At 42.4% G+C, this 11914-nt stretch overlaps 1 protein-coding gene across 1 annotated transcript in view; it reads right to left on the minus strand.

Annotated features, from left to right (window-relative positions):
• The window catches only part of BEAN1 (brain expressed associated with NEDD4 1), a 52593-nt gene extending 40884 nt beyond the window's left edge, over nt 1–11709 (minus strand). The window contains exons 1-3 of the mRNA XM_082770328.1: nt 11511–11709; nt 10738–10812; nt 644–778 (exon numbers count right to left, since the gene is read on the minus strand). Coding sequence (XP_082626454.1) covers nt 644–778; nt 10738–10812; nt 11511–11541 — 241 coding nt within the window. The 5' untranslated portion in view covers nt 11542–11709. The remainder of the gene's footprint in view (nt 1–643; nt 779–10737; nt 10813–11510) is intronic.
• Between the last annotated feature and the right edge of the window lie 205 nt (nt 11710–11914).

Raw genomic sequence — 11914 nt, forward strand, 5'->3', positions numbered from 1 at the left:
ATGCTCCTTCATCAGAAATTCTCCAACTCATCTTTCAACCTGTTTGACAGAACGGTCTGAAACAAATGGCTAAAGCTATCTGCACTGTTTACAGTGGTTACCCTGTTACTCCTTTAAATACACTGGATATCACTGACTTGACAGTAATTCTTACCTCTCCTCTGCTCCCCCAAAGTATAATTTTAATCCACTGGCAGTTTGTTTATTCGCATCAACATTTCCAAAGGCAGAGTGCCCAGCCAGCAGCTACTGCTCTGTAGAGCCGCCAGTGTTTAATTGTTTCCAGCAGTGATGACTGCCTTTTAAGGCCTTATTCTATTTTATTTTATTATATTTTATTTTCCCAACTGGCAATTCAGAGCAGTTTCCTTCACAATACATTAGCTTAATGCATTTTGATCTGGACCAAATCTTCCATTTCCCGCTACCGCTGATACTTGATTACTATTCCACTTGAAATGCATGTAGCATAAATGATTTAGACATAAGTAAAGCTCTAAATATCTGTATCCTTGCAACAGCAAAACCAGATCAAATCTCCTATGTGGAACAGTATATTGCTACAAAGACAGATTCAGTGAGAAAACGGATTTGCATTCATATAGGACATTGTCACAATTTAGGAAGGTGCAGGGTAACTCACTTGAGCAGGTTAGCTTGATGGACATGTAGTCTCTGCCACAGTCCTTCTTGTAGTGACAGCGCAGCCAGTTTGAGAGGCAGAGGCCGTTACCACACTGGAGTTCTTCTTTTTTACAAGGCAGAATGCTCTGTTCGTCTGAAAGGAGGAGAAACAGTTGATGACTGTGTGTAACAAGCAACTCCCTCCTGGGTAACAAAACGCAGTGTCTACTGCAAGGCAGCCTTCCTGCTTCTGAAAGCCCTGGGCGGATGAAAATACTCTCTTTTCTGTTAGACTTGCGAAGGGTCTGAGACTTAAACAAATGCTTCCTAGGCTATTGTTGCTGCTCATTTAAATAGTGTTAGAGAAGGATGAGGTCTGGGTGAAATACTCCAACAAAAACACCAGGGCACCGTGTTTGAGAGGCACCTAGCCTTCTTACCTCTAGGCATCAACTCCAAACCAAAACAATCCCTCTTTACCCCAGTTTAGTAACACAAAATGTATGGAGGTGAATAAATAAATTACTGTGTACTACCTTGTATAGGTTTGAAGGACTGGAGTAAGGGCTTCTCCCAACCCTTTGATGGAGAAAGATAGGAACTCAATCTGATAGGGTGGGAAAGCTTTTTCTTTTTTTTTGAATAAACTTAAACCATTGGGTAAATTTATGGAGACAAATGTTTAGGTTTGGTTTGTGGAGGTACTAGATACTTTGTGGTAGGGTCTGCAGCACTGTGTACACACCATGCCTCTGGCTGCTTAAGTGCAGGGCCTTCCCAGCAGAACTGTTGATTCCTTTGGGAAACCAAATTTTCTTAAGTGAGAGATATGTATCTGCCTAAACCCCGTTACTTAAGAAAAATAGGGTTTTGAGTCATAATATTGCACAAGAAATGGAGGCATTGTGTAAAGGGATGTCACTTCTCGTGTCTGAACAGCACCTCTTTTTCCTCATCCAAATGACCTAAGGGCATGCCTGAGGAGAGAGTGGCTACTGGCTACTCAAAATAGCTGTTATATTTGATCTTCATAAACAATCAATAGTGTCCCGATACAAAAGTTAAAGGAGCTGGGGGTACCTCTGTGCAAGAAAGAGGATCTGTTGGTTTTTTATTTGGACATAATAACTGCACACTGCAAAATACCCCATGGAATGCCAGTGCCTAGCCATACATAGAAAACAGGCTGAGAAAATGACAGAAAGCTGGAAGAAGAGCTGGTTATGTTCAAATGTATTCCAGCTCATTAGGTTAAAATCTACTTGTATACTGTATGGGGCAAACAAATTCATGGGAGATCAGGAAGTCAGAAAGTTATCGGGGAAAAGAGGGGGAAAAAGTGTATTTTTCAAAGAAAGCATATATATGTGCTTTCTAAACCAATATATATATATATAACCATATATATATACAATATATATAGTGTAACCAATATATATATGCTTTCTAACCAATCTGAAATACTCCAAATGCAGGCAAATACAAGTTCAGGCCCAACTTGAGAAACACCAGCTCCTGAAAGCAAATGCACAGAGGACTAGCGTTCAAATTGGTACCCAACAGAACACCAACAATTCTGCTACTTCAGGGTTTTGTTTCCTCTCCAATGTTTTTAATTTGGTGCTTTTTTGTCAGTCTTCATATCTGCAAAATCATGCAGCTAGGAGTAATTGTTCATGACTTCCAGTTCTCCACACAGCTGCTGCAGTGGAAAACGTCGGTACCCCAAATGCATTTATAAATACCGCCAGCACGAGGACATACTGTTACAGTAAATCTTATGCTGTGTGCTTGTACCTGGCAGCTCAGCAATCCAGAGGCCAATAATCAGATCACAGTGTTATGTACTTTCAGAACATCTTGCAGTGCATTTCCCAAATGGCTTCTGTATTTCTGGTGGGTATCTCAGACAATCTTTGGGTAAAATGGAATAGAGCTCCCAGCAGTTAAGGTTGCCGGGATTCCTGTCTGTTTTTTAGAGAGTTAAAGTATTACAGAAGAAGGAGCTAAGCAATAATTATTTTGTGATATCAAAGGTAGCCATTGTGGAAGTGCAACAGCTTTGTTAGCTTTAGACTGTTTGCATCGTCAGTGCAAATATCAAGAAGGAATTCACCTGCAAGAAATGATGCCAATGAAAAAATACAGTGCTTGCAAATTTGTTCAAGTCATTGGTCCCCGTATGCATCTCATATACACATTTATATTTTCTATAAAGCCCATTTAGTTTATAACCTAATCTAAAAGTGCACTAATTATTTTAATCCTCTTAGAACCTGCTCCAGTTTATACCCTTTCGTATCTTTCTTCTTCACTGTTCCTGTTTTAGTTCAACACAATTCCCCTCTATCAGTGGCTACAATTGCACCCATTTTTGACGCTAGAAATTTTTCTACAGTTCCCGTGACAGCAAATTTCTGTTTTACTTTTTACCACCTTACTGGCTTCTCTTTGAAGGTCAGTTAATAAATGCCCCTCCTGCCTCATCCAGAAAGTAATTGTACATGTTTCTGCTAGTTGTTGTTGAACTGTCTAAGCCACTTTGGGGTACACTTCTTATGAAAATGTTAGAAAACCACAGCAGTGTTTTATTATCTTCAGGAAAAACTATTAAGACTGAATGCTATAAGAAATGATAGGGGCAGATGCAGTTCGTTGGACTAAAGAGCAGTGGGGGACAGTGGCAGTCACAGAAGGGTGTGCAAACCTATCCCATAAAGCTGCCTGTTCAGAATATAGCAAGAGTAAAATATGTCTTTAGTAAATCCAGATGATGTAAATGTTCCAGCTATTGCCAAGGGAAGCTGCAAAATACCTGGTAAAACACGATGACTAAAAATATGTAAATATGATTTTTAGGAGGAAATCAAGGCTGGGGCCTCGTGGAGCAGTCAGGGACATAGGCATATAATTTGGTCTTAGTTCTGACGGAACACATGATACTGTCTAAGTTTCAGGTAATCAGATTTCTCTTGTGGAGCACAGATAGCTTCATTTGTGAAAAATGAATTACTTTCCAAATGATGTTTCTATCTCAGTAGAGGCCAGAACACAGTGTTTTGTCTTTACAGGACATTGTACCCTGAGGTAAATTGATTTGAAAACATTTTTTACTACAGATGACAGGGAGCTAACAAAGTCTCCACTGGAGAAGCACTTGCCAGTTCTAAGCCCACCTGTTCCAATCTGAGTGTGCCAGGCACAGGCATGATGATGGTTTTCAGGGTTTGTACTCCAAATCTATACACGATTGAATTAATTTATGACTTCAAAATTAATAATTTAAAAACATAGAGTGATCCTATTAAATTTAGGTTAAGGTACAGTCTTATCTAACTGTGATGCATGAAATTAATCCACAAGTTGAAAATGAACCCGTGCCATTAAAATACACATAACAAATTACAGCTGTTTTAGATTTAGGTTAGCCGAATTTCTATTTCTCTGTTAACACTATGTAAAAAAAAAATCCAAGTAACAATTTATCTGCTAAAGTGGGAGCACACTTCCTACATCAACCACTGAGTCTGATAATGCCCAGATCATCCACCAGCAACATAACATCTGGGCTTTGTAAAAGCATGGTCCTCATTCCTGACTGCAGCCTGGCTTTGAAACCTTTGCAGCCAGCTGGGGGAAATAGGCCTGGTGAAGAAGGATCCTCCAGCTACGTAGAGATCATTTAACCACTCTTAAGTTTGGTGAGAAGATGAAAGAGAAAGCCTGTGGCACGTGTTAACTTGATGCTTAATGCTCTACTGTGCTTGTATGATTTAGATGAGCATGCACACCATATAAAGAAGAGAGATTCTGATCTGTGGTGACTTCTTGTGCCCCTCAGTTCCTAAGAGTTCTTGCATTGATTGCAACTAAGGAAATTTACATTAATCCTAAAGTGGAGATCTTAGAGAAGATGTCATTTCTACACTATTAAAGTATCTTAATACCACCTTTACTCCAGCATTTCACAATGCTGTACTTGGCAATCAGCTTCACATTTGAAGGTCTGGACAAAAATATATTATTTCTTTTTCTAAAGATGTTCCAGGACTTTATTACCTTATGTCTTCAAGCTTTGGGAAAGTTTCCAATTTGCAGCTTGCTTCATTCAGCAGAAACATTTTTTAATCAGAAACACAGAAATGTACTGCTGAACGAAGTAGTTTTTTAGGCTTTCATATGCACTCAGATCAGGTTATCTAATAGGATCAAGTTGCAAAATCATAGTTTCCACTCATGTTCCCATTCAGAGCTGTGGTGTTCTAAAATCAAAGCCCTTTTTAAAAGTGTCCATGTGTTTTTTCAGTTGCCCATTCTGCTTCAAACTGTCTTGCAAGACTGAAAACAAAAACATGATGTTAGCTGGAAGGGGCAGCACAAAATGAAACAACAAAATTTTAGTTCTTGATGTACCAATTTCTTGCTCTTCCTGTGTGTTTTGACAGCTCCTGATTGGTACTGATGCTAAGTAATTTACCATGCAGCACATACCCCAGCACACAACAGTACAAATACGTCAGAGCTGCTTTGTCAATCTACTGTTGAATTCCCCATGTTCTTTACAAAGAAACATCTGATTTCATAAATGTGTTTAGTGCGAGGAGCTGGATTATTAGCATAGTTTAACACGCACTTCAAGCGATGCATAAAAGTCATCCCAAATAGCTAATTTTTGTTGCTCTTCTTTGCAGGGTGTGTGTGCCAAGCAAAGGACAGATAGCAGTCCAGCAGCCCGGAGAGCCTGGCTTTCTCTTTAAACTGCTGTGTAATCCAAAGCAATTAATTTCTCTGCCACTCTCTTTCTCTTCCAACCTTTTGTCTTATCTATACAATCTGGAAGGACAGGGCCCATTTCTCTGTCCAGGACCTAGCACAATAAAGCTTTGGTCTCAGTTGGGTCTTTAAGTGTCCATCATACTGGTAGAAGTAATCATGTCACAACTGTGTAGCTAAATCCAAATAAAGTGAGGATGCTGAAAACCTGTCAAGACTGTATGCTTGGAGAGCTGTTTCTCTTAAACCTTGAAACTAAACAAAGACTAATTGCCAACAGAAGAGATTCGAAAGCAAAAAGTGACCAAAACGCATGTATTTCATTATTTACTTATGTAGTCTTTTAATGCAGTAACACAATTGCTGAAAGGAAAATCTCCATTTTAATAATAGAGAAGGGATTAACGTGCTTGCAGCTAAAAATAACAATTAAAGATAAGAAATTTAGGCCCAGAAAAGAAAGTGTTGTAGAAGCAAGATCTGCACTGAGACTAGATGGTGATCAGGTGGCTTTGTCTGAAAGGCTGCAACAAATTATCTTCACACAGACTCTTGAAGACTGTAGGTGTGTCAATGACGTTATTAAAAAAAATAAAATATGTTTCAGGAAGTTGTAGCGAGTTGTATGGATTCAGTTTTGCAACCAAACTTACTATTTGCCTGAATGCTGCCAAAGCTAACTGAATTGCTTGCTTCTGCCAGCTCTGAATTTGCAGCCAAAGTTTCAAAGCATCTGAAGACAGACACTGTGAGTAGACTTTACAAGAGCTGCTAATCAATTAGGTGTCTACCCCTCAATGTTGAATGAGAGGTGGCTGGGAAGCTTTAGATGCTTTAACATCTAGCTCAGTCATTACACAGTTATGAAGTGACAGAAGGACAGAATTAATAGTGATCAACACTTCTAAAACTCAACTTCCCTCCTGCTCTTATTCCAGTCTTGTTCCTTGTACCAGTGTGGTCAGTTCCTTTCAAAAACTAAAGCATAATTTCTATGTAAAAGGGAGCAGGATTGGTCTCTAATCTGTGTGTTTTTGCCTAGTAGTTGCACGGAATGAATTTCAGTCTATTGTTCTCCACACTAAAAATAAACAAAAATCAGGCATGGGAGGTAGGAGTGGGGAGAAGCTGCTGAAACTGAGGAATCAAGTCAGTAGCTAAAGTGGAAATGAATGATTTGGAATAGTCAGCCTACATCCTCATAAAGGAGAATGAGAAATTGTCAGGCTTGGTGAGAAATAGATACCTTCCTAGTGCAGGATCCAATCTAATAAATTAAAATGTGAAAAAACACTCCTGATGTGAATAACTGAAATGATACCAAGCCATCACAAAATAAATTGATGGCAGAAGGATACTGAGCACGATATGACTTATTAGGGGAGAAGAACAAAGAATGCTGAGTTACAGTTCTGGAAGCATTCGAATGTCCTTGATTCTGCACATTCTGAAATGCTGCATGGGAAACTGTGGGGAGATATGGGCTGCACCTTGAAGGAAGGGGATTAGGGAGCCTCTGGTGCCATCAGAAAACATCCACGCTATGAGAAGAAGACAGTGGAAGAAAAGAAAGAGCCAATTTTTCTAGATTAAACTTTGCTGTGTATTTGGAGAAGAGGAGGCTAGTAGAGCGTGCGCTTGCCCCATTGCCTGGCATCACAGACCTACGTGGTCTCTGGCGTTCTGTGGCTAGACAGGCTGGAAGTGAGTGGCAGATGGTGGTGCTTCGGTCGCTGACACTTCTCAAGGCATCCTGCGGGTACAAGTCTTAGTGCACACCCATCACTCGCTCCACAGCACATCCTGGCATCATCCTGGCTCCACAGCTTGCAGCAGAGCTGTCACACACAGGCTAGAAGCAATCTCTTGTCCCTCTGTATGTCTCACAGCTGGTGCAGCTAACAGACCACTCTAAGATACCTACACAGCCAGTTCCTTCTCTTGTTTGAACTGAGGCACTGGGCTCCATGTGCACACGAATTTGATGTTACGTTCCTTGAATACTGCTATCTAGCCGACTGTATTAACCTGGCTGGGTTTGGAGACCATTCTGGGAAAAAATGCAGGATTTTCTATCAAGAACAAGAGCTAAAGACTCCCTAGTCTATAGCAGGGGAGAGAGTAATTTATTCTTGCTGTGTACAGAAAGATTTCCTTGCTTCTGAGTTTGCTCAACCTTCCACTGTCTTCCTGGGGTGTCCGAGCACAGCTCGCAGTGCTGGAGTCAGTGACACAGCTGGGAGCCAGCTGTGGGAGCTGGATGTGAGGGACAGCAGCCAAAGTGTCTGGTCAGGGGCCTACTGGTCGTAGGATAAGGATTTGCTGCACCGTTTTCTTAACGCGAGTTTGTCCCTGTGCTTGGCTGGGTTTGCTTTCATACAGAAAGCCGCAGTGTGAGCTCTTTTGTTCCTTCTTGATTTTGTGAGATAACACTGAGCATAACATATGAGCAAAGGTTATAACACAGGAGTCTTAAGGCTGAATTTTAAACAGTCTGCATATTTTATAGTTCTATTTTTCTTGATTTCTGTGCCAAAATGAACATTTTACAAATCTGTGGACATTCCTTGTGCTCTTAGATGTAACAGCTGAGATATTATAGTTAAATATGGTTATCATCAAGACATATTAATATTTAAATACAAAACTATACAGTCACTTGACAGTTGTAAAATAGCTATGTTCTTAAAATAGCTGATAAGTATTGACTGTGTAATTGACTGAAAAAGTCTTTTTTTCTTTTTCCTACGCTTGAAACACTTTTCTTCAGAGGTGAATCTAGGACCTCCTGAGGAGGAAGCATGCAAGAGGGGAAGGCAATTTAGTTACAAATATTTCTCTGCTGTTCTACTGCTCTGACAGTTCTGGGCCCCTTCATTCATCTATTACATGGTGGCTGTGGTTCATGACTGCTGACTGATAATGATTAATACTCATAACATCAACATTTTTGAGAGAGAATTTTGACTTACTACTTATTAAAACAATCTTCTGACCAAAAGCTAAAAAATACAGTTGTTTTTTTTTCTCTGCAATATGCAAAGCAACAAAACTAATTGCAATTTTTATTTCTAATCAGAAAGTTCCACTAAACATTGACATTCTCCACCTGCCTTGGTACTGTGTGGTTGAAGTCACACAGCTCTCCATTCCTGAGTATTAGCTTGCGTGGACTTGGCTTGAGTGACTTCACCTCTCTGTCCTGTATGAGATGCGGTGTTCTCAAGGCACAGCGGACACCTGGCATGAGAAGAGTTGCAGTCCTGCTCCTGGGCATTTCCATTCACGTAGGAAATTCAGTGTTTGGACAGTAGATGGGTCTAGTACTGGGTATACATGAATTCATACGTAACAGGAGACACTTTCTGGGTTTGCAGTAAATGCACAAGCCACATTTTATGGGGTTTTCTTTTTGGCTAACACCCGCCTGTTATTGTGTTAACTCATTAGATATAATACATAATTTAACATTTCACAGTCCAAACGTTACAGTAATTAAACACAAAGAAGGCCAGAACATTGGGCCTACCTGAACTGAACTCAGAAAAGCTGTCTTACCAACACTTAACTTTGAAGAGAAGTAGGCACCCATTTGGAAATTAGGGCAATACTTGGACTACTCTGAACTATGTTTGCTGCAATACCTGCTTCACAAAGCTCCTCTAACATACAGTTAATGCAATCCTAACTTGTCTTGCTGTGAAGAACTGGTCTCTTTGGGAGGGGCAGTGGTAGGGAAGGGTCAAAAAACACAAAAGCAAAGACTGGATAGAGAACTGTATTACTCTGCTCTGAATTCCCAAACTAAGCACATAGTGACTTTGTATGCAATGAAGTGCTGTGGAATGCCATTGTGCGCATAATACTAAAATAATGGTTATCTTGGGAAATAATGGAAATGATATTTTGTAATATTAACCTGTAACAACATGAGCAAGTACATTTTATTTTTTTTGCCATATCTACAGGAAATTTTTAATAAATCTATAGACTGCTACACGTGGCTATAGCAATGTTAGCTTTTACAATTTCCTGTCATTTTTGTGTTATTTTGTATTTTCTATGACTTAGGTGATGCTAGTTGGTCATACATTAGGTAGACAGAGGATGAAAAGTTTTAATCAGCAGCTACTAGTTTTGCACTTACTCAAGCCCAACTTTAGCACGGTTTTATTTAGGAGTTTAAGGGATTACCAGACTGTCTGAAGAAAAGCAGTTTGCGTTTACTTGGTTTTGCACTGTAACCAACTTTACTGATCAAACTCTGCTCTTAGTTGCCATAGAGCCTCTTAGGGTTAGAGCCTCCAAATACCTAGTGCTGACAGATGCTGGTGGTGACAATATGAATAGCTCCTCCAAGTTGGTAGGGCATGCAGCAAACACTCACCTTGGTAGTTTTTCCAGTCTATGAAGATAACAGCTGCCTGACTCTGTCATGCTTTATGTGTATTCCAAAGTAAATGCGAGAACTTTTTGCCTGCTGCCTGTTTCTGTAAATTTCAGGTTTTATTATTTCTCACCCATGAAGGACATCTTGGCTTGAAAGTTTTGTTATAGAAGACATAATCTAGTTATAACATTTCAGTATGACTTTTCTTGAGATGCAGCACTTGCTCTGAGATACCCTGGTAGTTTAATTTTTGTTAGGTATTTTTTGTTAGGTATTTTATCATTATGCATTCTTTTATCGAAGAGGTTGGATGCGCTAATGTGATTCCTTGCATACACGTGGTTTTCTACTGAAATACAGCCAGTGACATAGGCAGAGTTGGCTCTTACAATGTCATATTTTCATTTCAAAAAACTTTCATGTAATAACTACAAAAGTCAGTCATTAAAAGGAGAATGGAAGGAAGTCAAATGTCAGGAGTTATGTTGTATTTCGGTGAGTGGAAGTAATTTTTAGCCACATTTGTTTCAGTAGTGAGTGCCAAAATGACATAAATTCTGACTGATGTCAGTGTGCTCAATTTGTCGATCAGTTTCAGCAGCTATGTGCTAATTTCTTGTAGGAGAAAATGCTGAGAAGGAGGAAGCTTTTTTTTTTTTTTTTTTTTTTTTTGGAAAAAGAAATAGTGAAGTACTTGTGCCTGGGACTAGTTGTACAGTCCTCTATTTCAGGCAATTCTTCCTCTAATTTCTGCGAGTTTTGCCTGTACAGAGATCACAAGCTTGAGTCAGTTTCAGTTAACTCAGTTGTTTTCTTAGTCAGGAAGCTATTTGCTTTTTAATGGATTGATGTTTATCTGCTAGAGGACTTTAAATACAATATTCCTACAGCTGTACATGACTGCAAGGCATGCCATTAATGCAGTTAAAAAAAAAAAAGAGACTACTTACAGAGATTGGAATAATTGCTGCCTATTCCAATACGGATGGAGCTTCCAGAGATCAGAGGAAGATGGAAGAAAAGAACTAAGGAGGGAACAAAAAAAAGGTCCTTAATAGCAGTTTGGTTTTGTTTGGGGACCAGATGTCAGATGAAGACACGGTGTGGTTAACAGGGTCCTGTTCTCTAGGGCAGCGTTACACGTTTCTGACCCGATATGCACACAGATGGAGCTTGAATGGGGTAAAAATAAATAAGCAAGTCGTTGCTTCATACTTCCAGGAATCCCTCCCGTTCAGGAAATGATATTCTACAGGACTTTAATGCCTCTGGGTTCAGAAGCCCACGTATAAACAACAACGGGTTATGTAAATATGGTAATTATCGCTGGGAGGTCGTCCCCAGTCGGGGGGCAGGCGCCCAGTACCACCGAGGGACTGGTTCCCAGTTAGCGCCGCTGGGCTGCGTGGGGCAGGAGCACACCTCATGGGCACACAGCGCCCGGCGCACCGAGCCTCGGCATTTGCCACTTGCACCTCGGGGCTTCCTTCCGAGCCCCCCAAACCCCGCGGGGTTCGGCTTCTCCTGTCAGCCCCCGCTGAGCTGCGGGGCTCCCCTCAGCCCGCCCCGCCCGCCCCGCTGCCCCTCGGCACGGAGAGCACCGGGGGGCCCCGAGCCGCCGCGGGATCGCGCCCCACGCCCCGGGACGCAGCTCTGTCGGGACAGAGCCCTGTCGGGACAGAGCCCCGTGGGGACGCAGCCCCGCCGCCTCAGCGCGCCTTACCCCAGCCCGCGGCGCCGGCCGCTGTCTCCATGCGCCTCAGCCGCGGCTCCCCGGCGGGCGGGAGGCGAGGCGGGCGCGGCCGCCGCCTCCTCCTCCTCCCTCAGCCGCCGCCGGCTGCTGGACGGGGGGCGTGTGGAGGCGGCCGACCTCCGCCCCGCCGGGGCCGGCCGCCGCGGCCCCCCCCGGCCGGCCCTGCCCGCCGCCGCCGCCGGGGGGAGAGGAGGGGCGCCCCCGGGGCAGGCCGCGGGGAGGGGGGCTCCGGGCTGCGCATCCCCGGGGGCCGGCCGCGGCCTCGGGGGGTCCCGCCCGGCCCCTTCTCCGCCCCGGTGCCGGCTCTGGGGAACGGGAGCGCTGCAGGGGCTCGGGCTCCCAGCTGGAGGCGGCTGCCGGCTCCTGGGGAGCTG

The sequence above is a fragment of the Aythya marila genome, assembly GCF_965140915.1.
Source record: "Aythya marila genome assembly, chromosome: 12".
In the NCBI taxonomy this organism is placed as follows: domain Eukaryota; kingdom Metazoa; phylum Chordata; class Aves; order Anseriformes; family Anatidae; genus Aythya; species Aythya marila.